The 22,699-nt window shown below is 53.6% G+C and overlaps 1 protein-coding gene and 1 long non-coding RNA gene across 3 annotated transcripts in view; both read left to right on the top strand.

Moving 5' to 3' along the window:
• The window catches only part of LOC311626233, a 1,185,289-nt gene that overhangs the window by 597,100 nt on the left and 565,490 nt on the right, over positions 1-22,699 (top strand). The gene's annotated exons all lie outside the window — the stretch shown is intronic.
• The window catches only part of TNXB (tenascin XB), a 65,994-nt gene continuing 46,352 nt past the window's right edge, over positions 3,058-22,699 (top strand). Inside the window, exons 1-3 of one of the 2 annotated variants that reach the window (XM_084890991.1) lie at positions 3,058-3,321; positions 20,246-20,656; positions 20,954-22,699. In XM_084890991.1, the coding sequence (XP_084747117.1) occupies positions 20,254-20,656; positions 20,954-22,699 (2,149 nt within the window). In that variant the 5' untranslated portion in view covers positions 3,058-3,321; positions 20,246-20,253. The remainder of the gene's footprint in view (positions 3,322-20,245; positions 20,657-20,953) is intronic. The other variant, XM_084890990.1, reaches the window with a different exon arrangement.

Genomic DNA, 22,699 nt, shown 5'->3' with positions numbered 1-22,699 from the left:
GTTGGAAGGGTTGGAGGGTGCAGAGTGGGCCTGCCGTGGGGGCTGAGGCGGGCAGTCTGGGCTGCTGCCCTCAGGTCCGAGTGGATCTGCAGCCACAGCCCCCACCGAGGCCTCCGAGGCTCCTGGCCCCCCACTGCACACCCCGTGGGGCCTGTCCCCTGCCACTTTGTCTCTGGTCAGCTGCTTTCCTTCCTTGAGATCCTGCCCGGTTCTTACCACCGCAGGCCCAGCGTCTCTCCTCTAGCCTTCCTGCCTGCCTGTCTTTGCCCTCCGCCTGCCAGGAGCCATGGCCTTTGGACCATTGTTCTTTGTTCATCTTTCTGTTTTTGGCTTCTTTGGTGCTTTCCCCTTCCTCCCCCTCTGCTTCGTTCTTTCCTTCTTGTTCCTCCTCTTCTCACTCCTGCTGCTGAACCTGTGCTGCCCCCGCCTTCTCACGCCAGCCTGCCTGTCCCCATCGCCCTTCCCGCTGCCTGTCCACATTCCTGTCACTCTCCGCGCCTTCCGCTTCTCCGCTCAGCCCTCCCCTCCGCGTCCCCCTCCAGCCGCTGTGTTCTCCCCAGCTGTGGGGCCAGGACTGGAGAGCCTAATGTTTGCCTCATCGTTCTGCTATGGCCCTGGATACGGCACATCTGGATTCCGGGGCCCAGATGTGTGGTTGCCACAGCGACCTTAGTCCCTCTGGTAAATACAGGCGCCCACCCGCCCCAGAGCAGAGAACAAAACAACTGTGTGACTTTCTTTTGTCATGAGATAGAAATGTCCTCCCTCCTCCCTTCTCCCCACACCCATGTCTCCAGGCAAAGGAAGTCTGAGGGTCCAAACTCTCTTCCTGTGCCCCCCCTTAGTCCTCTCCATCTTCATCTCAGACTCGTTCTTCATCTCTTCTCTCCATGTTCCCCTTCCTCTCCACCTCCCAGCCCCACTCTCACTGGTGAAATGTTGACCCCGTCTTAACTTGGCAATTTCTTCTGAGTCTAGGACACACTGATGCAGAAAGAAGGTTCAGAAACCCAGATCCTCCTCCTCCTCCTCCTCCTCCTCCTCAGACAGTCCTGGGCCTACCCTGTGTCTGCCTGTCTTCATCTTCCCAGGGCTCCTCTCTGGGGAGGGAGGGCACGTTTGGGACCAGAGAGCCTGCACTGAGGCCACCTCACTCCCCCCCGGGCAGACCGTGGCCAGGTCACTGCGGCCCAGCCCCGTCCACAGCGGCGCTGCGGGAAAGCGCTGTGTGCTGGGAAGGTCGGTCCAAGCGCCTCTTCCCCTCGGGACCTGCTTGGACCACAGCCCTGCTCCCTCTTCCCCTTCAGGTCCTTGCCCTTAATTGCCCCGACTCTTCCTGGCCTCCCTGCCTTTCTCCTTCCCGGCCTCCCGTTCTGTCTTATCCCTGGTCCTCGAGGCCAGGACAAGGACTGGGAGGTTCATTCGAGGGGGGGGCCGGAGCTGGAGACACGGAGGGTCAGAGCGCAGCAGAGGTGCGGGCAGCTCCCACAGCACCCCTTCCGCCTGCCACCGGCTCCGGGGTGAAGGCGGCCGGGTCCCCACCACACCCCTCGCTCGGGTCTCTTCACCGTCCCGCTGACAAGCACTGTCAGGCACCTGCTCTGGCGAGGCCTGGTGCTTCTCTGATGAGATGCCAGCAGCCTGGCACGGGCTGTCACAAGGCTCCTGTGGGCTTCAACCCTGGGCATCGAGCGAGCCTCAGACAGCGACTGTCCCAACCTGGAGAGGTCTCCGGTCTCCGGTCTCCGGTCTCCGGTCTCCGGTCTCCGGTCTCCGTCGGCCTACTCGGCCGAGGTGTGCAGAGCCCTGGCCTGAACTTCAGTCACCGCCGTGCTCCAGCTCCCTCCTCCCAGGCCAGCTCTACGTGTGGTGGCCATGCTGCCTGCATATGAAATCCTAAGGCAGGGGACCCCCAAAACGGATATGACCATGGGACACCAGTGCTGAAACCTGGGGTGTCAGCCCTCCCGCGTCGTGCCTCAGACCCCCACCCAGAGAGCTGGGGAGCTGTGGGGGCTCCGGGCCAAGTCAGTGGAAGGAAGCTGCACCGGCTTCATCCCAGATTCTGACTTCATCTTCCCCATCAAAGCCAGGAAGACACACCCAGACACGGGGACACCCACGCGAGCGCCCATGGGGCCTGTCCCGGCCCCAGGAAGCCCTGGGCACCTGGCCCAGCTTCTGCCGCCCAGCGTGCCCTGACCCAGAACCCCGGTGCTCAGCCTGAGCGGCCGCGGGCCAGACCGGCTCCTCGCCCCTCCGCAGGCGACCGGCCGGCCAGCGGGGTGAGGGGCAGCGGGGCAGCGAGAACTGTCCTCGGTGAGAAACGGGAGGGGCCTTGCTCAGCCCCTGGCCAGGCAGCTGCACATGGGAACCGAGGCCAGAGGAGCAGCCAGCGGCCTAGGCCGTGTGTGATGCCCACCCTCCAGGGCTGGTCTTCCCGGCTCCACCTCCAGCCCCGCTCCCACCCTGCACTGCCCCTGCGTCCCCCTAACTTCAGGCTGCCCTCCGTCTCCCCACACCCCAACGGCTTCCCAAAGCTTTTATGTCCTGGTGTTCAGCCAGCGCCCAAGGCTCGGCTGCCGTTTCTGGAGGAATTTGCTGGGGTGGGAGCGTGGAAGGGGCAGCGACTGGAGCTGGAAGAGCAGTGCTCTGAGCCGAGGGCAGGGGGGACAAGGAGTCCCGAGGAGGCCCCACCCCACGAGGACTGGTGGGGGACCTGGAGCTGGCCCCTCGGGCGGAGCAGCGGCAGCTGGGGAGGGAGGCGCAGAGGAGGGTGGCGGTGGGGAGGGTGTTGGTAGCGGGGAGAGCAGGAGCAACAGGTGGAGAAGTCGTGGGGGGCGAATGGCACCCGCGGGAAGGTGCCGGGCTGGGGAGAGGCTGGGGCGGGGCGGGGAAAGGACACGGGAGGTGGGACGGGGGCAAGATGAGGTTATTGTGGACTCAGTCCGCCCAGCCCGAGAGGGGTCAGGGGGGAGGGGCATGCGGTGACGAAGGGCCGGCGGGGTGGGAGGGGCGGCGGGCCTGCCCTATCTCCGCTCCCTGCCTGCCCTCGCCATCCTCCCCGCTCCTCCCTGCCCCGCAGCTCCCTCCGCCGCACAGAGCGGGCGCCCGGACAGCTCCGCGCCGCTGCCGAGGGCGCCGCTGCCGAGGGCGCCGCTGCCGAGGGCGCCGCTGCCGAGGGCGCCGCTGCCGAGGGCGCCGCTGCCGAGGGCGCCGCTGCCGAGGGCGCCGCTGCCGAGGGCGCCGGGCGCACGGAGCCCCTGCCCGCGCCGAGCGCCGGAGAGGCCGCACAGGTGCGGAGCGCCCGCGCCCCGCCGGGTAAGGCAGCGCGGCCGCCCCGGGAATCCCCTCCCCGGACTCCCCAAAGCTGCCGGCTCCGGGCGCCCCTGGCCGCGGAGGACCGTGCGCCGGGCTGGCTCCGCGGCCGCGCGGTGGGCAGGGCGGGTGGCCGGGCCGGGGCACCAGGTGGCACCGCCGAGGCGACGCTCCGGACCGGGCCCCGGGGAAGCGGCTGGTGGCGCCCACGTGCTCCGGCCGGAGGAGCTGCTCGGGCATCGGGTGGCACTGCCAGGGGGCGGCAGGGCGGCCGGCGGGGGCCGTGGGGAGCTGGGAGCAGCCAGGGCCCGGCCGCAGAGCGGACCCTACACCTTGTTCTTGGCCGCGAGCTCTGACCGTGACTCACGTCGGGGCTGGGGTGACGGATCCTCCGGGGGCTCCACCCGGGCTCCCCGCCGTGTCCGTCTGAACACCCTCACACGTGACGCGGGCGGGGCGGGCGGGCCCCTTATCTTGCCTGGAAAGAATTTCATGGCTCGGAAACAACTGGAAGTGAACGGAGAGGAACTACTGGGAAGCAAGTGGGAAACCCCGCAGCTGCCGCCCCCTTTGCCCAGTTCAGCCTCCAGATTCCGGGGATCCGGCACCTCAGCTCCTCCAGCTTTCTTGCCCTTGAGCCCTGGTCACTCGGTGCGGGATGACACCTGCCTTCCAGTCTCTCCCTGACCCGCTCTCCCACCGGGGTTGGGAAATGCTGTCTCAGTGTTTCCATCCGCTGCCCGTTATGTGGGACAGCTGGCCCCCAACGCATCCTCCTGGCTCCTCTCTGCCATCGGCGACCCAGTACCCGCCCCGCACCTTCCCGCCCGCGGGCACCAGTGGCGGAGGGAGGCGGGCAGCTCCCGGAGCATCGCCTCCCCACCTCCTGGGACCACGTCCCCGAGGAGCGATGAGCGAAGTGTCAGAGTTGGCCACGGCGGACAGAATACCCAGCGCGCTGAGTCACCGCGGGGGAGGCCCCACCCGCAGCCCTCCGCCAGGGGCGGGTGCCAGGAGGCGAAGCCGCCCCCTCCCCACTCAGCGCCCAGAGCAGCGGGGCTCCGGGGGGCACCCATGTGGCTCGCTCCCCTCCTCCTGCCCGCAGCGGGAGCGGCCTGGGTGGTGGGACAGGAGAGGAGGCTGGGAGGAGTCGGAGTGGCCTGTGGGCGCCCCAGCCTCTTCCCGCTGCAGACTCCCCTCCCCACCTCGGAGGGGGACCTGTGGGTCCAAGTCCGGAAGGCCTCAGGGGAGGGGCCCTGGGAGCCTGCTCCCGGGAGAAGCCCCCATTTGGGCCCTCCCTCCCGGTGAAGCCCTTAATGGCAGCGCTGCCCGCGGAGCCCAGGAGAAGCACTGGGGCCGCTCTGATGCCAGCGTGGGAGCGCGAGGGGTGTGTGTGTGTGTTCGCAAAGATGCGGCTTGTCTGGATGGATGTGTGCATGTGTACAAGCAGCTTTATCGGTATTGTGGGTGAACACACACCAGTGCGCCTGTACCTGTGTTTATGTGCATGCACCCTGGGACTTGCACAGCCTTAGATACAGGGTTTGAGGGTAAGTACCCCCCTTTTACACCCCAAGCTGAGAGGCCGGCAGTAGGGCCTGCGGGCCAGCTCCCCTATTGTCAGCAGGCTGGTGGCTGTGTGCGAGGCTGAACACCCGCTTCCTCAGGCCCAGAGGAGAAGTGGAAGGCGGGAAGCCAGGGAATGGCAGGGGGGGCGGGGGGGGCGGCGGCACAGTCACTGCCCCTTCTCCTCCTCGGGGGCAGCTTTCCCCTCCCAGCCCTTCTCCGCCCCCTTTGCTCTGCAGGGGCCACAGCCTCCCCCCCCTGACCCTTGTCCCCTGCACCCCGTGTTCCCTGGGCCCCTCCCGTTTCAGCGCAGGCGCCCACCCACCGGCTCGCCTCTACATCTCCCTCCCTGTGCGCCCCAGGCCTGGCCGCCGATTCCACAGACAGCGGCCCTGGGTCCAGAAACGGGCAGTGTTCGCACCCCGGATTCCCACCGCGCCCCAGAGAGCACCCTCTGACCGGGAACTCTGCAGCGGAGCCTGCCGCGCCTCACTTCACACAGACGCGTTTTGGCATGCCCCCTGCCGTGTTGGCTGCGTGTGTCAGCCCCATGCAGGGAGGCATCCATGTCACTGCTTCTGCTTCCGGTGCTTCACTTCATTCCGTGTGAGATGCCGCTTGGCTTAATCCAGCCTGCTGGCGTGACTCGCCGGGCTCCGGGCCGGCAGCCGTTCGAGCAGCTCTGCTCCGGCGGCTCGCTCCTAGGTGGCACAGTGGCGGCACACAGCGGTGGCACACAGCGGTGGCGCACAGCGGTGGCATACTGTGGTGGCGCACAGCGGTGGCATACTGTGGCACACAGCGGTGGCACACAGCGGTGGCATACTGTGGCACACAGCGGTGGCACACAGCGGTGGCACACAGCGGTGGCACACAGCCGTGGCACACAGCCGTGGCACACTGCGGTGGCACACAGCGGTGGCACACAGCGGTGGCACACAGCCGTGGCATACCATGGTGGCACACAGCGGTGGCACACTGTGTTGGCACACAGTGGTGGCACACAGCGGTGGCACACAGCCGTGGCATACCATGGTGGCACACAGCGGTGGCACACTGTGTTGGCACACAGCGGTGGCACACAGCGGTGGCACACAGCGATGGCACACAGCAGTGGTGCACAGCGGTGGCATACTGTGGTGGCACACAGCGGCGGCACACAGCGGCGGCACACAGCGGTGGCACACAGCGGTGGCATACTGTGGTGGCATACTGTGGTGGCGCACAGCGGTGGTGCACAGCGGTGGCACACAGCGGTGGCATACTGTGGTGGCGCACTGTGGTGGCACACAGCGGTGGCACACAGCGGTGGCACACAGCGGTGGCATACTGTGGTGGCATACTGTGGTGGCGCACAGCGGTGGCGCACAGCGGTGGCACACTGCGGTGGTGCACAGCGGTGGCATACTGTGGTGGCACACAGCGGTGGCGCACAGCAATGGCACACAGCGGTGGCACACAGCCGTGGCACACAGCCGTGGCACACTGCGGTGGCACACAGCCGTGGCACACAGCCGTGGCATACCATGGTGGCACACAGCGGTGGCACACTGTGTTGGCACACAGTGGTGGCACACAGCGGTGGCACACAGCAGTGGTGCACAGCGGTGGCACACAGCGATGGCACACAGCGGCGGCACACAGCCGTGGCATACCATGGTGGCACACAGCGGCGGCACACAGCGGCGGCACACAGCGGCGGCACACAGCGGTGGCACACAGCGATGGCACACAGCGGTGGCACACAGCCGTGGCATACCATGGTGGCACACAGCGATGGCACACAGCGGTGGCACACAGCCGTGGCATACCATGGTGGCACACAGCGGTGGCGCACAGCGGTGGCACACAGCGGCGGCACACAGCGGCGGCACACAGCGGCGGCGGGTCCTGCCACACTGTGCCATCGGCCCTCCCAGGCTCCATCCCTGGCCTGCTCTCCGCCCCAGGTGCTGTTTCTAACCAATTTCCAGCCCCAGGAACCGTCTGTGGTCCTAGCCCTGACCTTGGTCCTGGCCTTGGTTTCAGCTCTGAAGCTAGTCCCGGGGTTAAATTGAACATTTCATTCAATCAGACAGTCAATAAATACTTATTGAGCACAGATGCAAGAATACAGCAGCCAAGAAACAAACACAGTGCAGGCTAGCAGGCAAGGCCAAATGTGAGTGAGAAGTGATCAGCCAGTCTCACAAACGTGATGAAAAAATGTTACAAGTGCTACAGATCGCCGCTGCCTGGTGCTGTGATGTCACATGACGGGGCCTGGCCAGGGCAGGAAAGCTTCCTGGGAAGTGATGTGGGCTGAGCCCTGGGGGGCAAGGCAGGAGAAGGGAAGAGGGGCCACACAGCGGGAACCGCACATACAGAAGCCTGACGTCAGCAGGAGCACGAGGGACTTCCAGGCCGGCGGGCCGTGGGGGCGAGGCAGGAGAGGCCTGTCAGGGTTGGAAGAAAACCCGGGAGGGAGACCCCGAGAGGGTCTTCAGCGGGAGAGGGACAGCCTCGTTGTCTTTTCAAGGTTGTGAGGGGCAAGAGCAGGGCAGAGGGACCAGCTAGGAGGCCACTGCAGTTGTCAAGCCAAAGGTAGACGGGAGGTTGGACTGCCATGTTGGTGAGAGGGAGAGAATAAGCAAACAGGCGACGTTTATGAGGAAACAGGCAAGTGCGGTGAGATGGCCTCCGTGGGTGGCAGCCAGGTCCTGCTTGGGGGGCGGGAGGAATGCTGGGCCCTGGGCTACAGAAGGGAAGGGGGATGGGTCCCAGAGGAGGACCCTGAGTTCCGCTCCGGACGTCCTGACTTCGGGGTGCCCACGAGGAGATGCCAAGGAGGCCGTTGGATGCGTGGCTCGGAGTTGAGAGATGGCCGGGCTGGTGCTAAAAATGGGCGGATGTGTTGGATACTAAAGCCGGGTGTCTGGGTGGAGGCACCCGTGGCGGTGACAGAACAGTAGCTCTCAGCAACCACGTCGGGAGCTTTTAAAAACTACTGAGTAGCCCTGGCTGGTTTGGCTCAGTGGATAGAGCGTCGGCCTGCGGACTGAAGGGTCCCGGGTTCGGTTGCGGTTAAGGGCATGGACCTTGGTTGTGGGCACATACCTAGTAGGGGTTGTGCAGGAGACAGCTGATCGATGTTTCTCTCTCATCGATGTTTCTAGCTCTCTATCCCTCTCCCTTCCTCTCTAAAAAATGAATGAAATATATTAAGAAAAAACCCACTACTGAGTAAGACTCAGTGCCTCGACCATTCTTGCCGTATTTCAGGTGTTCAAGCCACACATCCCTCCTGGCTACCATGTGGACAGCACAGATCTAGGCGGCTTTCAAGTGGAAGATGTGATCAATAGTGTTTAGTGATTTTGAGAGAGATCAAGTAAGATGAAGATGAAGTCTCCAGATTTTGTGACACTGAGATCATTGGGAGGCTGGGGAAGGGGGGGGGGGGCAGGCTGTGCTGGAGCAGCCGGGTGAGAGTGGAGGGGGCATGCTCGGACACAGGGACACAGCAGTGCAGTTAACTCTGACAGCTGTGGCAGGAAGTAGGGGTTAGAGATGGAGGTGGCTGGAGGGAGGATGAGATTGGGGAAGGTGTTTTTAGTTTATGGTTTAACTTTCACGCAGGGACATGCACACACTGTAAGCATGTCGCTCGATTAATTTCTGGACATGTGTATCTCTGTTTAACCCCCGTCCGGATCAAGGTGCAAAGCTTTTTCAGAACTGCCCCCTCGTTCCCCTGGTGGCTCCTCCCAGGCAATACTGTCCCTGAAGGTAACCCTGTCCTCTGATCCTCACTGGAGGGTATTCTCCATTGCTCTTCAGAGAGAGTGCAGGGGACCGGGACAGACGAGAGAGAAACATCGAAGTGAAGATGTTTGTCTCCTGCACACCCCTCCACCAGGGCCAGAATTGAGCATGCAACCTAAGTACCTGGCCCTGACTGGAATCAAACCTGGGACCTTTCAGTGCAGGGGCTGGTGCTCTAAGAACCTCATATATAGCATCATTTAAAATGGTGTGTGTGTGTGTGTGTGTGTGTGTGGTTTCTTTTGCTCAGCATTACTAGCATGTCTGTGAAATTTGTTCATGTTGGCCCATGTAACGAGGGTGTTTTTCATTGCCCTATAATAATATCTCATTGTGTTACAGTGCCCCACTTATTTCTCCATTCTACTATTAATGGGCACTCGAGTTGTTTCCAGTTTGGGCTAATATGAATGAATCTCATGAGCATTCTGTGTGTGTGTGTGTGTGTGTGTGTGTGTGTGTGTGTTTTAATTGATTTCAGGGAGGAAGGGAGAGGGAGAGCTAGAAACATCAATGATGAGAGAGAATCATTGATCGGCTGCCTCCTGCATCCCCCCTACTGGGAATCGAGCCTGCAACCCAGGCATGTGCCCTGACTGTAATCGAACCTGGGACCTTTCAGTCCACAGGCTGACGCTCTATCCACTGAGCCAAACCGGTTTCGACATCAGGAGCATTCTTGTACATGATTTTGGAGGAGATGTGCAGTCATTTCTTTGGGATATTTACCAAGACGTAGAATTGCTAGGCTGCAGGCCGAGTGCTCATACTGCCAGTTTTCCTAAAGCGGTTGCTCTAATTCCCGCTCCTTTTCTTCAGCAGATGGGCGTTCCCATTGCTTCACACGCTTGCCAGTGTTGAGCAGTGGCAGCTCCTTTCATGGCAGCCATTCTGGTGGATACTTGATGGCGTCTCGTTGTGGTTTTAATGTGCATTTCCCTGAATATTAGTGAAGTTATACACCTACTCACGTCCGTTAGTCATGTGGATGTGCTGTATTCCTATCTGGAATAACTGTTTAAGTTCCTTGCCAATTAAAAAAAAACTGGGTTGCTGGCCCTCTATTTGTTGTCTTAGTGTGGAAGTGTTTTAGTTTAGACTTTAACCCCTCCTCTAGTTTTTTCTGACATATCACATACAATGGGGGGGGGTAGTGGTTTCTTCTAGGGTTTCTAGGGTTTCACGATGTACGTTTCAGTCTTTTATCCATTTTGCATTTATTCTTGTGATTGCTGCAAGTTGGTGGTCTAGTTTCATTTTTTTGCATGTCTCTGTCCAATATCCCCAATACCATTCGTTGAAAAAACTGTCTGAACTCCATTGTATGCTCTTGTCTCCTTTGTCAAATATTAATTGAGCATAATGGCTTGGGTCAATTTCTGGGGTCTCTGTTGTGTTCCATTGTCTATATGCCCGTTTTTGTGCCAGTAATAGGCTGTTTTAATTACAGTGGCTTTGTAGTTTAACTTGAAATCTGGTATTATGATTCCTCCAACTTTATTTTTCTTTCTCAAGATTGTTGCAGCTATTCGGGGTCCTTTTTGATTCCATATAAATTTTTGGAATATTTCTTTTAGACCTGTGAATTATGCTATTGGTTTTCTATGTATAATATCATGTCATCTGCGAATAGTGACAGTTTTACTTCTTCTTTTCCAATTTGGATGCCTTTTATTTCTTCTTGTCCGATCGCTGTGGCTAGGACTTCTAGTCCTAGGGATTGCATTGAATTTGTCAATTGCCTTGGGTAGTATGGACATTTTAATGATGTTGATTCTATCAATCCATGAACATGGTATGTTCTTTCACTTGTTTATATCTTCTATCTCTTTTTTTCAATGTCTTATAGTTTTCTGAGTACAAGTCTTTTGCCACCTTGGTTAAGTGTATTCCTAAGTATATTAATTTTTTGTTGCATTGGTAAATGGGATTGTTTGTGTAGTTTTTCTTTCTGAGAATTCATTATTGGTGTATTAAAAAAGCCATTGATTTTTGGGTGTTGATTTTGTATCCTGCTACATTGCCAGTTTCATTGATTAAAGCTAGTAGTTTTTTGGTGGAGTCTTTAGGGTTTTCTATGTATAATATCATGTCATCTGCGAATAGTGACAGTTTTACTTCTTCTTTTCCAATTTGGTGCCTTTTATTTCTTCTTGTCTGATCGCTGTGGCTAGGACTTCTAGTACCATGTTGAATATGAGTGGTGAAAACTGACATCCCTGTCTTGTTTCTGTTTCTAGAGGAAATGGTTTTAGTTTTTGCCCATTGAGTATGATGTTTGCTGTAGGTTTGTCATAAATATTGCTGGATGTGATTTGTTAATATTTTGTTGAGGATTTTAGCATCTGTGTTCATCAGGGATATTGGCCTGTAATTCTCTGTCTTTGTAATGTCTTTATCTAGTTTTGGAATTAGGATAATGCTGGCCTCATAAAAAGAGCTTGGAAGTGTTCCTTCCTCTTGGACTTTTTGGAATAGTTAGGAGTATAGGTGTTAGTTCTCCTCTGAATGTTTGGTAAAACTCCCCTATGAAGCTGCCCAGACCTGGGCTTTTGTTTGTTGGGAGATTTCATCCACATTGTCCAGGTTGTTGGCATATAGTTGTTCATAGAATTTCTTTACAATCCTTTGTATTTCTGTGGTGTCCATGGTAACTTCTCCACTTTCGTTCCTTATTTTATTTATTTGGCTTCTCTGTGTTTGTTTCTTGATGAGTCTGGATAATGGTTTATTAATATTGTTCCTCCTTTCAAGAAAACCAGCTCTTGGTTTCATTAATTTCTTAAAATTCATTATTTTTTTTTAGTCACTATGTCATTTATTTCTGCTCTGATCTTTATTATTTCCTTCCTTCTATTTACTATGTGCTTTTCATGTTGTTCTCTTTCTAGTTCTTTAAGGTATAGTGTTAAATAGTTTATTGTTGATTTTTCTTATTTTTAAAATAAAACTTTATTGTTAAGATTATTACAGTGATTCCTCCCCCCCAATAGCTCCCCTTCACCCAGTTTCCACTCCACCCTCTGCCCTTTCCCACACACACACTGTCCTCATCCCTAGACATACAATTTTTTAAAAATAAATCTTTATTGTTCATATTATTACAAATGTTCCTCATTTCTGCCCCCCCTCCATTGCTCCCCTCCACCAGGTTCCCACCCCAACCTCTGCCCTTTCCCCACCCCCCATTGTCCTCATCCATAGGTGCACAATTTATGTTCAGTCTCTTCCCACACCCCACTCTCCCCTTTTCCCTGAGATTCGTCACTTCACTCCCCTTCCATACCTCTGATTCTATTATATTCACCAGTTAATATTGTTCGTCAGATTTTTAAAATTCCCTTGGTTTTTAGATTCACTTGTTGATAGTTACGTATTTGTTGTTCATAGTTTTTATCTTTATTTACTTTCTCTTCCGAAAGAACCCCCTTCAGCAATTCATATAATTCTGGTTGGGTGGTGATGAACTCCTTTAGCTTTTTTTTTTTTTTTAAATATATTTTATTGATATTTCACAGAGAGGAGGAAGGGAGAGAGAGAGAGAGCTAGAAACGTCGATGAGAGAGAAACATCGACCAGCTGCCTCTTGCACACCCCCCACCGGGGATGTGCCTGCAAACAATGTACATGCCCTTGACCGGAATCAAATCTGGGACCCTTCAGTCCACAGACCGACGCTCTACCACTGAGCCAAACTGGCTTCGGCTCCTTTAGCTTTTTGTTATTAGTGAAGCTCTTTATCTGGCCTTCGATTCTGAGTGATAGCTTCGCTGGGTAGAGTATTTTTGGCTGTAGGTTCTTGCTATTCATCACCTTGAATATTTCTTGCCATTCCCGTCTGGCCTGCATGGTTTTTGTTGAGGAATCAGCTGACAATCGTATGGGTGCTCCTTTATAGGTAACTATTGGGTCGGCAGCTAAGTAATTGCGGATTTTTTAAAGAAAATCAAAGACAATTTTTTCATGGAACTAAATAACTTTATTCTTTAATGCATTGCCCATTTTGATCAATGACCTTTTGCCATCTTTCAGGCAGCATCATAATCCCACGTTCAAAAAACTTCTGTTTTTTATTAGCAAAAAACTGAATCAGGTACGATTTGACATCATCATCATTATTGAAATTTTTACCATTCAAGGAGTTTTGTAAAGATCGAAACAAAAAGTAATCAGATGGTGCAAGGTCAGGACTATATGGTGGATGTGGCAAAACATCCCAACCAAGCTCCATTAATTTTTGCCGAGTGACCAAAGATGTGTGTGGCCTTGCATTGTCATGATGGAATACAACACCTTTTCGATTTGTCAATTCGGGCCACTTTTCTTCAACTGCATTGTTTAATTTTGTTAGTTGTTCAATGTAGACATCAGAATTGATCGTTCGGTTGGGTGGTAAGAGTTCAAAGTAGACAATTCCTTTGTAATCCCACCAAACTGATAACAAAACCTTCTTTTGATGAATATCAGCTTTTGATGTTGTTTGAGTTGGTTCACCTGGCCTGCTCCACGATCTTTTCCGCTTGATATTGTTGTAAACAACCCATTTTTCATCGCCAGTTATCAGTCGTTTTAAAAATGGATCATTTTCATTACGTTTCTTTAGCAAATCGCAGCTGCTAATGCGTTGCGTTAACTGTGATTCTTTCAGTTCGTGAGGAACCCATGTATTGAGTTTTTGAACATAGCCAAGTTGTTTTAAGTCATTTTCAATGCATGTATGTGATACATGAAGCTTCTCTGCAATCTCACGTGTTGTACTGTGACAGTCCGAATTGATTATTGCTTTGATTAGGGCGTCATCAACTTCAACTGGACGACCAGAGCGTCTTTCATCTTTGAGTGAAAAATCACCAGAACGAAATTTGGCAAACCAATTTTGACACTGCCGTTCTTTTAAGGCTTCGTCACCATAAACAGCACATAACTTTTTATGAGCTTGTGATGCGTTTTTCCCTTGCGGAAATAAAAAAGCAAAATATGACGAAAATGTTCCTTTTGATTTTCCATTTTTCAACGAACGCCAAACAAAAACTACAAAACAGATCAAAAAACTTTTTTTACTGATTAACAGCTGAATAGCCAACTATCAAATACAAAATGTGTTTTACATTTGTACTACGTCTGCAAACCTAAAAATTCAACTGAAGCCATATATGTGTGAAACCCGCAATTACTTAGTTGCCGACCCAATACCTGCTTTGCTCTTGCTGCTTTTAATATTCTCTCTTTGTCTTTTGCTCTTGGAATTTTAATTATGATGTGTCTTGGTGTGGTCTTCTTTGGATTCCTTTTGTTTGGAGTTCTGTGTGCTTCCTGAACTTGTAAGACTAATTCTTTCACCAGGTGGGGGAAGTTTTCTGTCACTATTTCTTTCAGTATGTTTTCGATTCCTTTTGTTTGGGATTCTGATGTTGGTTCGCTTGAAGTTGTCCCAGAGGTCAGAGGTTTCTTACATTATTTTCAACTTTCTGGATTCTCTTGCCTTCTTGCTTCTGCGGAGGAGTGTCTTCTGGCTCTTTATATTCCAAATCTTTGACTTTATTCTTGCAATCTTCCATTCTGTTTTTAGGACTCTGTATAATATTTTTTATTTCAAACAATATATTCTTTATTTCTTGTTGATCCCTTATTATTTCTTGTTGATCCCTTATTAGTTCTTGTTGATCCCTTTTCATCTCCTCTTAGGTCTTATTGACCCTTTCTAGAAAATTCTTGAAAAACCTTATAAGTGTGGTTTTGAACTCTATATCCAGTCTCTTTTTTTCCTCCATTTCTTTTGTTTGTGATCTATTTCCTTGTCTCAGCATTTTCACAGCTTCCCTGAGTTGGTAGGGTGGCTTTTTGTGCTAAGGTGTCCTATATGGTTCAGTGAGTCAGCCTCCCAGTTACCTAAGGTGGACAGTCTTGGTGTAGCCCTTTGTGGGCTGTGTGTGCAGTCTTGTTGTTAAGCCTTGCTTGTTGTTGGTATCACTGGGAAGTGTTGATTCCAAGCCAATTGGCTATGAGGATCAGAAGTCCATAGGTGTACAATTTTCTGTCATTTGTGACCTGTTTGTTTTTGTCCAGTCTCTTTCTGCACCCCCACACCCTTTTCCCCCTGAGAATTGTCAGTCCACTACCTTTCTATGCCCCTGATTCTATTATATTCACCACTTATTTCTGTTCGTCAGATTTTTTATTCACTTGATTTTTAGATTCACCTGTTGATAGATATGTATTTGTTGTTCATAATTTTTATCTTTACCTTTTTCTTCTTCTTCCTCTTCTTAAAGAATACCTTTCAGCATTTCATATAATACTGGTTTGGTGGTGATGAACTCTTTAACTTTTTCTTATCTGTGAAGCTCTTTATCTGACCTTCAATTCTGAATGATAGCTTTGCTGGGTAGAGTAATCTTGGTTATAGGTTCCTGCTATTCATCACTTTGAGTATTTCTTGTCACTCCCTTCTGGCCTGCTTAGTTTCTGTTGAGAAATCAGTTGACAATCCTATGGGTGCTCCCTTGTAGGTAACTAACTGTTTTTCTCTCGCTGCTTTTAATATTCTCTGTTTGGCTTTTTTTTTGTGTTTTTTTTTTTTTTGCTCTTGGCATTTTAATTATGATGTGTCTTGGTGTGGTCCTCTTTGGATTCCTTTTGTTTGGGATTCTGTGCACTTCCTGGACTTGTAAGTCTATTTCTTTCACCAGGTGGGGGAAGTTTTCAGTCATTATTTCTTCAAATAGGTTTTCAGTATCTTCCTCTCTCTCTTCTTCTGGAACCCCCATAATTCGGATGTTGGTACTCTTGAAGTTGTCCCAGAGGCTCCTTACATTATCTTCATATTTTTGGATTCTGTTTTTTTAATTTAAAAATATATTTTATTGATTTTTTACAGAGAGGAAAGGAGAGGGATAGAGAGTTAGAAACATCGATGAGAGAGAATCATCGATCAGCTGCCTCTTGCACACCACCTACCGGGGATGTGCCCACAACCCAGGTACATGCCCTCAACCGGAATCGAACCCAGGACCTTTCAGTCCGCAGGCCGACGCTCTATCCACTGAGCCAAACAGGTTCTGGCTTTGGATTATTTTTTCTTCTTCAGTTGGGTGTTTTTTGCTTCTTCATATTTCAAATTTTTGACTTGGTTCTTGCAATCCTCTAGTCTGCTGTTGGATTTCTGTATATTATTCTTTATTTCAGTCAGTGTATACTTAATTTCTAGTTGGTCCTTTTTCATATCCTCGAGGATCTCACCAAATGTATCTGCAGTTTCTAGAAGATTCTTGAAAAACCTTATAACCATGGTTTTGAACTCTATATCAGTAGTTTGCTTTCCTCCATTTCTGTCATTTGTGACCTGTTTGTTTTTTCCCCCTCCACATTTTGATTGCTTCTCTGAGTTGATAGAGTGGCTTGTGTGCTATAGGGCGCAGTGGCTCAGCCTCCCCAATTCATGAGGTGGACACTCAGTGCACCTCTTTGTGGGCTGTGTGCACAGTCTTGTTCTAGTTAAGCCTTGATTGTTGTTGGTATCACTGGGAGGAACTGACCTCCAGGAATTGGCTGTGAGGATCAGCTATGTCTACGATGGGAGAACTTCTGTGCTAGAGACACCCTTATGAGGCAAGACTTGCTTCAATGGGGCTTTGGTGCTCACTGAGCCTGTCCCCTGAGTGTGTCCCTATGGATCTGAGGAGTTGTAATCTGGATGGTTCCACTCTGACCCCTGGGTACACTAGCTCTTGGGTCTTCAAGGAGGTGCAAATTTAGCCTCTGCTTGAGGCCACCCAATAGGAGCTACAGATAGATCAGAGGTTTCTCTTCTGTTTGGGGTTTGGAAGTGCCCAGATGAGACCCAGTTGTGAAACAATGCAAGCTGCTGTGGAGCCTTAAGCCTTCTTTTGGAACTTCTGGCACTCTGACCCAGATGCAGTTTGTTAGGTAATTTTAGATTCCAAAGTGCCAGGCCATTTATATGCAAAAGCTTCTGCACACAGATTGGGTGGGGTGGGGTCTCAGGGAATCAACAGGGTGGAGCAAACAGCTATGGCTGATCCTCAGTCCTGCCCTAAGAGGCCCGCAAGGTCTCAGTGTCCTTTGGTAATCACTGCAAGCACCTCTAAGAGAAAGCCACCCTCGAGTTCTGCCAGAAGCCTCATAGTCAAGTTTCTTCCTCTATGAGTCTTGGTCCCCAGAGTCTCACCCGGAACTGGAGTTCAGAGCAGTCAGGAGCTTTTGTCTCCCTCTCAATTGAAAAAGACAATCACGTCCTCAGTTGCCAGCCCTTTCCACACGTGCAGCTCTGCACCTCTGCACTTTACTTCTGCACCTCCTCTGAGTCTCAGTATGCTTTTCTCTTTCCTTCTAGTTGTGGAATTTCCACTCAGCCAGTCTTCCTATGGTTCTGGATGATGTTTGTTTTGTCTTTTAGTTGTAGTTTTGAAGTGGTTGTGTGAGGCAGCAATTTCAGGTGTTAATCTATGCTGACATCTTGGTTTCTCCTCTGATTTTTCTTATTTTTTGAGGTAGACCTGTAGTGCTATGAACTTCCCTCTCAGGACTGTGTTTACTGTGTCCCAGAGATTTCTGGTGTTCTGTGTTCATTTTCATTTGTTTCCAGTAAGTTTTTTATTTCTTTCTTAATCTTATTGGTAACCCATTCATTGTTTAATAACATGCTATTTAGCTTCCATGTATTTGAGAGTTTTGGGTTGCTTTTACTGTAGTTAATTTTTAATTTCATTCCACTGTGATCTGAGAAGATGCTTGGTATGATTTCAATCTTCTTGAACTTGTAGAGACTTGTTTTGTATTATAACATGTGATCTATTTTCGTGACTGACACATATGCACTTGAGAAGAATGTATATTTTGCAGCTTTGGGAGTGAATTGTTCTATAAATGTCAATTAAAACCATGTGACTCCTTAAACTATTCTATGATTGAGTGACTTTTTCAACCCTGTCTTCTAATTCACTGATTTGATCCTTAGCCTCCCCTAATCTGCTGTGTATTCCTTCCGATGTTCTCTTTATTTGTGCTATGTCATTCTTCGTGTTCTCATTGTTACTATATCTTTTCTCATGCTTTTGAGTATCTTTACCATCATTATTCTGAACTCTATATCAAATAAATTTCTTATCCCCATTCTCGTCTCTTCTTTCAGAGAATTCTCTTGTTCTTTAATTTTGGGTTGTTTCTTTGTGTCTCATTTTGGCTGCCTGTTTTGGTGTTTTATTCTGCATTAGGTAGATCTCTACACCTTTCAAGCTGTAGTGCAAGACAGGGTCAAACACTGTTTCTGACTAATTAGATCAGGCAAAGACTCAAACTCTCCAGAAACTGCCTCTGTCTACAGACTAATAGAATTCCATTTTGAATTGCCCTCAGACAATTGTCCACAGATGTGGCAAGAGTTTTTTCCAACAAGGTGGGGCAATTGCTTCTGCCTGGATGTTCATTGTTGTTCTCAGTCTCTTAATGGCCATCTAGAAACTCTGTACCATGAGGCAAGGTGTTTTCCAATAGGGTGGGTCAACTGTCTTTCCCACAGATAAGGCCACCTGTATAGCAAATGTCTGCATGGAAAAGATGACCTCTGCAGCAGGAGGGAATGACTCAGCACAGGAAACCAGGTGTCTGCCTTCTAGGCTCTAACCCCAGAGCCCCCAATCCTGGCTTCTGCTCGCACAGCTCCAGCTGGACACAATGTGGATGGCTCCACAGGGAATTTTGTGCATTAGTCCTTTAAGAGTGTGCCTGAATTTCCAGCTGTCTCTCCCTGGCATACAGCATCCCTGGTGCTTTTTCCAGCCAAATGTTATGAGGGTACCCTTGGGATTAGACTCCAGAGTTCTCAGTGGCACCCCCACAGCTGAGATATCTCTCTGGAACTTCAGTTGCTGTCTGTGGGAGCCCAGCCAGCCCTTTCTTGTCTCTGCCCCTCCTCCTAGTCTCTATGAGATCTCCACTTTCCGTCCTCAGATACCAGGGTTCTCTCCAGTGAGTCTCCAATTAATTATTCAGGAAGTTTTTCTGTAATTCCATTTTGGTCCTGAGAGCATGCCATGCAGTGTCCACTTACTCTGCCACCATTTTTAATCCTCTGGTTAAGTTTTTTTTTTTTTTTTTTTTTGTGTGTGTGTGTGTGTGTGTGTGTGTGATATATTTTATGGTTAAATATTGTGTTGTTAGCTTTTAAGAAATCTTTGCTTACTCCAAGGTCATAAAGATTTTCTCCTATATTTCCTTCTGTAAAATACTGTTCTGAAAGTTATTGCTTTACCTTTAACTATTAGGTCCATTAGATTCATTTCAAATTAACTTTTATATGTGGGCAAAAGGTAGAGATAGGTGTGTTTTCCATATGGAATTTCAGTTGGCCAAGCACAATTTATCAAAAAGACCATTTATCCCCTCTTAATTTTAGTAACACCTTTGCCATTAATCAGGTGACCATATAGGGTCTGTTTCTGGACCCTATTCTGTTCTGTCTATCCTTGCATCTTTGTAAGAGATTTTGATATTTGATAATATAAATCCTGAGGGAAAGGGCTCTTTAAAAAGCAGGATATAGCCGAAACTGGTTTGGCTCAGTGGATAGAGCATCAGCCTGTGGACTGAGGGGTCCCGGGTTTGATTCCAGACAAGGGCATGTACCTTAGGTGCGGGCACATTCCCAGTGGGGGTGTGCAGGAGGCAGCTGGTCCATGTTTCTCTCTCATCAATGTTTCTAATTCTCTATCCCTCTCCCTTCCTCTCTATAAGAAATCAATAAAATATATATTTAAAAAAACAGGATATATTTGAGCTCATGTAAAATCCAATGGAAGGATCTAGTTGAGAGTGAGAAGTTGAATAAAAAAGAGAGAGTACGATCCACACCTGAAATTTCCTGAGAAGATAAGAGGAACTGGGATCCAGGTGCTAGTGGGAGGATTGGCCTTAGATGCTCATCTACTAATCCATTCAACATAAATGGTTTGGACAGCTCCTGTGTGCCAGGCACAGGCATATGGCCATGCATACAGCATGCATACAGCGTGCATACAGCCGTGCAATTCTCACGGAGCTCCCACACTGGAGCTCAACAGATGGTCCAGGCAGCAGTGAACACCACGAAGAGTACAAGTGGATATTGTGGGGGACAGTAATGGAAGGCTGCTCCAACTGGGCAGCAAGGAAGGCCTCTGGGTGTCAATGACACAGGAGTTATGATCTGAACAAGCAAGAGCTCATCTTTAAGAGCTGAGCGAAGAGCATCCGACAGGAAACAGACAGGGCCAAGTCCCTCAGGCTAATGCAGGCTTGTGGTGTCTGTGGAACAAACGGAGGATAGTGTGGGTGTAGCAGTGAAAAGCGATGGGGAGCAGGGTAACCAAATGACATCAGAAAGCGACTTAGAGACCAAACCAATCTGCAAGGAGGGCATTCCTTAGGGCTGGTTAGAGGCGGATTGTTAGTACGTGTGAGTTGGGTGGAGGAGTGGTGGGTGGAGGCACTGGGCTGATGTGTGTGTTGGGGGGCATCTTGTCTCTGAAACTGCTCTCACGCTTGCCCTCTCTCCCTGCAGCCTCCTGAATGATGCCGGCCTCAAGTTCCCTCGCCTCCAGCCTGGCCCTCCTGCTGCTGTGGGGTGCAGTCCGAGCAGGCCCTTTCTCTCCCCCCTCCAACATGACCCTCCCAGCCCCACGGCCCCCTCCTCGGCCAGGGGGCCGCACAGCGGAGCCAAGAGCGGGGAACCCCTCTTCTCAGCTTTATGAGCACACGGTAGAAGGAGGGGAAAAGCAGGTGGTGTTCACCCACCGCATTAACCTGCCCCCTTCAGCTGCCTGTGGCTGTCCCCCAGGCTCTGAGCCCCCAGTCCCTGCTTCAGAGGTGCAGGCCTTGAGGGTCCGGCTAGAGATCCTGGAGGAGTTGGTGAAGGGGCTCAAGGAGCAGTGCACTGGGGGGTGCTGCCCTGCTGCTGCTCAGGCTGGCACAGGTGAGCGGGTGACCGCAGGGGGAGAAGGGGGTAGGTGTCGCCAGCCTATGAAAGGCCTGGGTGTGAATTAGAAATAGGCACCTCTTCCTCGCCACGTGGGGTGGGGAGTGTGGCCCAGGGCACAGCTTGGAGAGGGGGCCACCTGGCTATCTGTCAGCTCCCACCCCACATATTGAGGAGGAGCAGCTGGAAGCTATGGCCCTGCTGGAGGAGAAGGCTGGGGGCGCGGGCGGGGGCACGGTAGGGCTGAGCCTCTTGCCCAGAGAGACTGAGGCCTTCCTCTCGCTCTTACTCCAGGCCAGACGGATGTTCGAAGCCTCTGCAGCCGCCACGGCGTGTTTGACTTGACCCGCTGCGCCTGCTCCTGCGAGCCTGGCTGGGGTGGGCCCACCTGCTCCGACCCTACGGACTCCCAAGTGTCCCCTTCCTCCCCACCCTCCGCTTCCGGGTCCTGCCCGGATGACTGCAACGACCAGGGGCGCTGTGTCCGCGGGCGCTGCGTGTGCTTCTCCGGCTACACGGGCCCCAGCTGTGGCTGGCCCTCCTGCCCCGGGGACTGCCAGGGCCACGGGCGCTGCGTGCGGGGCGTGTGCGTGTGCCGGCCGGGCTTCTCTGGCGCCGACTGCAGCCAGCGCTCCTGCCCGCGAGGCTGCAGCCAGAGGGGGCGCTGCGAAAACGGGCGCTGCGTGTGCCACCCCGGCTACACGGGCGAGGACTGCGCGGCCCGGAGCTGCCCCCGGGGCTGCAGCCAGAGGGGGCGCTGCGAGGACGGCCGCTGCGTCTGTGACCCCGGCTACACCGGCGAGGACTGCGGCTCGCGGACCTGCCCCCGGGACTGCGGCGACGGCGGGCGCTGCGTGGACGGCCGCTGCGTGTGCTGGCCCGGCTACGCGGGCGAGGACTGCGGCGCGCGGACGTGCCCGCGCGACTGCCGGGGCCGCGGGCGCTGCGAGGACGGCGAGTGCATCTGCGACGCGGGCTACAGCGGCGACGACTGCGGCGTGCGCAGCTGCCCGGGCGACTGCAGCCAGCGGGGCCGCTGCGAGGACGGCCGCTGCGTGTGCTGGCCCGGCTACACCGGCCCCGACTGCGGCGCGCGCGCCTGCCCGCGGGACTGCCGGGGCCGCGGCCGCTGCGAGGACGGCGTGTGCGTGTGCAGCGCGGGCTTCAGCGGCGAGGACTGCGGCGCGCGGAGCTGCCCGGGGAACTGCGGCGGCCGGGGCCGCTGCGAGAGCGGCCGCTGCGTGTGCTGGCCCGGCTACACCGGCCGCGACTGCGGCGCCCGCGCCTGCCCCGGCGACTGCCGCGGGCGAGGGCGCTGCGCGGACGGCCGCTGCGTGTGCGACCCGGGCTTCACGGGCGAGGACTGCGGGAGCCGCCGGTGCCCCGGGGACTGCCGGGGCCGCGGCCGCTGCGAGGACGGCGTGTGCTTGTGCGACGTGGGCTTCGAGGGCGAGGACTGCGGCGCGCGGAGCTGCCCCGGCGGGTGCCGAGGCCGCGGGCAGTGCCTAGACGGGCGCTGCGTGTGCGACGACGGCTTCGCGGGCGAGGACTGCGGCGCGCGGAGGTGCCCGCAGGACTGCAGCCAGCGCGGCGTGTGCCGGGACGGCGTGTGCGCCTGCCGGGAGGGCTTCGCGGGCGAGGACTGCGGCCTCCGGACCTGCCCCTCCGACTGCCACGGGCGGGGCCGCTGCGAGGACGGGCGCTGCGTGTGCGACTCCGGCTACACCGGCCCCTCCTGCGCCACCCGCCTCTGCCCGGACGACTGCCGGGGGCGCGGGCGCTGCGTGCAGGGCGCGTGCGTGTGCCACGCGGGCTACAGCGGCGCGGACTGCGGGCAGGAGGAGCCCCCGGCCGGGGCCTGCCCCGGGGGCTGCGGGCCCCGGGAGCTGTGCCGCGCCGGCCAGTGTGTGTGCGTGGAAGGCTTCCGAGGCCCCGACTGCGCCATCCAGACGTGCCCCGGGGACTGCCGGGGCCGTGGCGAGTGTCGTGAGGGCAGTTGCGTCTGCCAGGAGGGCTTTGCAGGGGAGGACTGCGGGGAAG

Source organism: Pipistrellus hanaki, assembly GCF_964339955.1.
Source record: "Pipistrellus hanaki genome assembly, chromosome: 7".
Lineage (NCBI taxonomy): Eukaryota > Metazoa > Chordata > Mammalia > Chiroptera > Vespertilionidae > Pipistrellus > Pipistrellus hanaki.
Note: the sequence above shows the minus strand (reverse complement) of the source record. Positions and strands in the feature narration are given on the sequence as shown.